The 3,951-nt window shown below is 37.0% G+C and overlaps 1 protein-coding gene and 1 long non-coding RNA gene across 2 annotated transcripts in view; both read left to right on the forward strand.

The window, feature by feature from the left end:
- LOC135199935 (uncharacterized) overlaps nt 1–865 on the forward strand; it is a 2,258-nt gene extending 1,393 nt beyond the window's left edge. The window contains exon 2 of the mRNA XM_064228054.1: nt 491–865. Coding sequence (XP_064084124.1) covers nt 491–865 — 375 coding nt within the window. The remainder of the gene's footprint in view (nt 1–490) is intronic.
- A 509-nt stretch (nt 866–1,374) lies between these two features.
- LOC135199762 (uncharacterized) lies at nt 1,375–2,545 on the forward strand. The gene is made up of 2 exons (XR_010311108.1): nt 1,375–1,679; nt 1,717–2,545. It is a non-coding gene; the product is annotated as an uncharacterized LOC135199762 (long non-coding RNA).
- The last annotated feature ends 1,406 nt before the right edge of the window (nt 2,546–3,951 follow it).

Below are 3,951 nucleotides of genomic sequence, written 5' to 3' on the forward strand. Positions count from 1 at the left end.
AATATTTTTAGGCACTCTTTCATTATCACAGAATTGAAAACTGATTTAACGAACCATTTTTTATGGTATTTTGACATCAAAGTCTTTCAGGATACAATTGAAAATTTATTTGCGGAACCATTTTTTGTGGTATTTTGAAATCAAAGTCTTTCAAGATACAATTGAAAATTTATTTGAAGAACCCTTTTTTGTGGTATTTTGACATCAAAGTCTTTCAGGATACAATTAAAAATTTATTTGAAGAACCATGTTTTGTGGTATTTTGACATCAAAATCTTTCAGGATACAATTGAAAATTTAATTGAGGAACCTTGTATGGTATTTTGACATCAAAGTCTTTCAGGATACAATTGAAAATTTACTTGAACCATTTTTTACGGTATTTTGACATCAAAGTATCTCTCTCTCAGGATACAATTGAAAATTGATAATATTGAATCGGGCAACCTATTTTTTGTGGTATTCTGACTTCATAATCTCTCTCTTTCAGGTCAGAGGTACGATCTTCGTAGCTCTTATCGTCGTGGGATCGTCCAGTCCCCACCTCATCCAACCGAAAGGTCACGACGACTTTGACGACCAAAAATCCCATCAACCAACTCATGCACCACAGTACTACCAAGTTCACCAACCCATCATTCTTCAACCGATCCCTTACAGTGGTCTTTATGGTGGAGGAATTCAAGGTAGTTATGGAGTGGGTTATGTCAGTGGGTTTCATGGATCTGGCTTCGGAGGTGGTCTTCACGGAGGCTCTGGTTACAGTCAGAAAGGTGGAATCCATGGAGGCTCTGGTTTAGGCCTCAAAGGTTTAAGCCATAAAGGGGGAAGCCCATGGGAGGCTTGGTTTAAAGGTCAAAGGTAAGGCCAATTAAAGGGGGAAGGCCATGGGAGGGCCTGTTACAGTCCCCAAAAAGGTGGAATCCATGGAGGCTCTGGTTTAGGTTTCAAAGGTTTAAGCAATAAAGGGGGAAGCCATGGAGGCTCTGGTTACAGTCACAAAGGTGGAATCCATGGAGGCTCTGGTTTAGGCCTCAAAGGTTTAAGCCATAAAGGGGGAATCCATGGAGGATCTGGTTATGGCCACAAAGGTGGAATCCATGGAGGCTCTGGTTACAGCCTCAAACCTTTAAGCCATAAAGGGGGAATCCATGGAGGCTCTGGTTACAGCCATAAACCTTTAAGCCATAAAGGTGGAATCCATGGAGGCTCTGGTTACAGCCATAAAGGGGGAATCCACGGAGGCTCTGGTTACAGCCTCAAACCTTTAAGCCATAAAGGGGGAATCCAGGGAGGCTCTGGTTACAGCCACAAGGGTGGAATCCATGGAGGCTCTGGTTACAGCTCAACCTTTAGACGCCATAAAGGGGGAATCCATGGAGGTTCTGGTTACAGCCATAAAGGTGGAATCCATGGAGGCTCTGGTTACAGCCATAAAGGGGGAATCCACGGAGGCTCTGGTTACAGCCTCAAACCTTTAAGCCATAAAGGGGGAATCCATGGAGGCTCTGGTTACAGCCATAAAGGGGGAATTCATGGAGGCTCTGGTTACAGCCATAAACCTTTAAGCCATAAAGGGGGAATCCAGGGAGGCTCTGGTTACAGCCACAAGGGTGGAATCCATGGAGGCTCTGGTTACAGCCTCAAACCTTTAAGCCATAAAGGGGGAATCCATGGAGGTGGCTGGTTACAGCCATAAAGGGGGAATCCAGGGAGGCTCTGGTTACAGCCATAAAGGGGGAATTCATGGAGGCTCTGGTTACAGCCTCGAACCTTCAAGTCATAAAGGTGGAATCCATGCAGGCTCTGATTACAGCTTCACCAGTGGAATTCATGGACACGGGCTGTCATACAGCCATAGTGTAGGTCTTGGAAATGGGTTTCCAAACAGTGGACTTGTTGCTAGTTATGGAAGCTATGGAAGTTATAAAAAATAAATCTATGGAAGTTATATGAAATAAATCTATGGAAGTTATATGAAATAAATCTATGGAAGTTATATGAAGTAAATCTATGGAAGTTATAATAAATAAATCTATGGAAGTTATAGAAAATTAAACCATGGAAGTTATAAGAAATAAATCTATGAAAGTTATATGAAATAAATCTATGGGAGTTATAGGAAATAAATCTAGAGAAGTTATAACAAATAAATGTATGGGAGTTATATGAAAATATTCCATGGAAGTTATATGAAATAAAATCATGGAATTTATAGGAAATAAATCCATGGAAGTTATATGAAATATATCTATGGAAGTTATATGAAATAAATCTATGGAAGTTATATGAAATAAATATGGATGTCATAGGAAATAAATATATGGAAGTTATATGAAATAAATGTATGGAAGTTGTAGGAATAAATCCAAAGAAGTTATAGTAAATAAATTCATGGAAGTTATATAGAATAAATCTATGGACGTTATAGGAAATACATCTCTAGCACTTTACGTGATGAGAGATCACAATTTTTTTCCTCATAGTGAGGATGTATAAACTACTATGTTGAATTATTCATGCTGTTAATAAACGTTAATTACAATTAATCTCTGAGTATTTTACCTCATAAGGATATCTAATTATCTATGTATTTTTGTTGTTCTTTTACATACTTATGCATACCTCTAATCCTATCGGTCTTACGAGGTTAATACATCAATATATAACTTTCAATTCATCACCCTCCGTTATCCAGAGAGAGAGAGAGAGAGAGAGAGAGAGAGAGAGAGAGAGAGAGAGAGAGAGAGAGAGAGAGAGAGAGAGAGAGAGATTTTAGATCTAACAAGACCACGAAGTGGTGTCAGCTTTTGAAAACAATTTTTCAATATGTAGATAAGAATCTATATCATAAACAATCCCCTAAAATATATAATAATATAACATAACAAATGGTTCTTTCAAACAACCAGGACCAAAGATGACAGAATGCAAGCACGACCCTATACAAGCAGTACCCTACACAAAATGTCCATAAAAAAAGAACCTAAATTATAAAAAACCAAGAAAAAATCAATATCATAAAAACTGCCTCTATCAAGCAACCATCGCTGGAGATGACGGATTGCAAGCACTGGTTTATATAAGCAAAAATAATAAGGCGTCTATTTTCCAAATTTTACATTTAGAAAACTCTATATTTATAAAAACACAACAAAATTAATATATAATAAAATTTGCCCCCTCAAGCAACCATTTATAGAGATTACGGAATGAAAGCACTGACTTATCAAACCGAAAATATTAGGCGTCTATTTTCCAAATTTTACATTTAGAAAAATCTTTATACAAGCAAAAAAATTAGGGCACCTAAATGTGGAGGGTTCAGGCAGGTTGCTACCGATAACAGTAGGATGAGACAGCAATGTCTGAGGCTTTAGACTCTAGGCTCTTATGGTAACTGTCTGATAGGTACTCTCTCTCTCTCTCTCTCTCTCTCCTTCTGTGTGTGTGTGTGTGTATTCGCCCAGGGGAATTGTAGTGTTACAGTGGAACTGTGGAATGACAGGGAGCGTAAAACGTCTTTGTGTAGAGAGAGAGAGAGAGAGAGTGAGTCTTTCTTACCCTTTAGCTTTTTCTATTATTCTTTTTCCTTTTAGTTTACTTTTTCTGGCGTTTGGTAATAAAAACCATCCTGCCAACTTATGAGTCTTGTGAAGACTAGTCATTGCATATATATATATATATATATATATATATATATATATATATATATATATATATATATATATATATATATATATATATATATATATATATATATATATATATATATATTATACATATAAATATATACATAAATTATTGTTACTATCATTATTCAGAGGATGAACCCTATCTGTACGGAACAAGCCCACCACCACAGGGGCCACTGACTTGAAATTCAGACTTCCAAAGAATATTAAGGTGTTTACTTGAAAGAAGTAACAGAAGGTAACAAGATCTACAGAA

The sequence above is a fragment of the Macrobrachium nipponense genome, chromosome 26 (assembly GCF_015104395.2).
Source record: "Macrobrachium nipponense isolate FS-2020 chromosome 26, ASM1510439v2, whole genome shotgun sequence".
Taxonomy (NCBI): Eukaryota; Metazoa; Arthropoda; class Malacostraca; order Decapoda; family Palaemonidae; genus Macrobrachium; species Macrobrachium nipponense.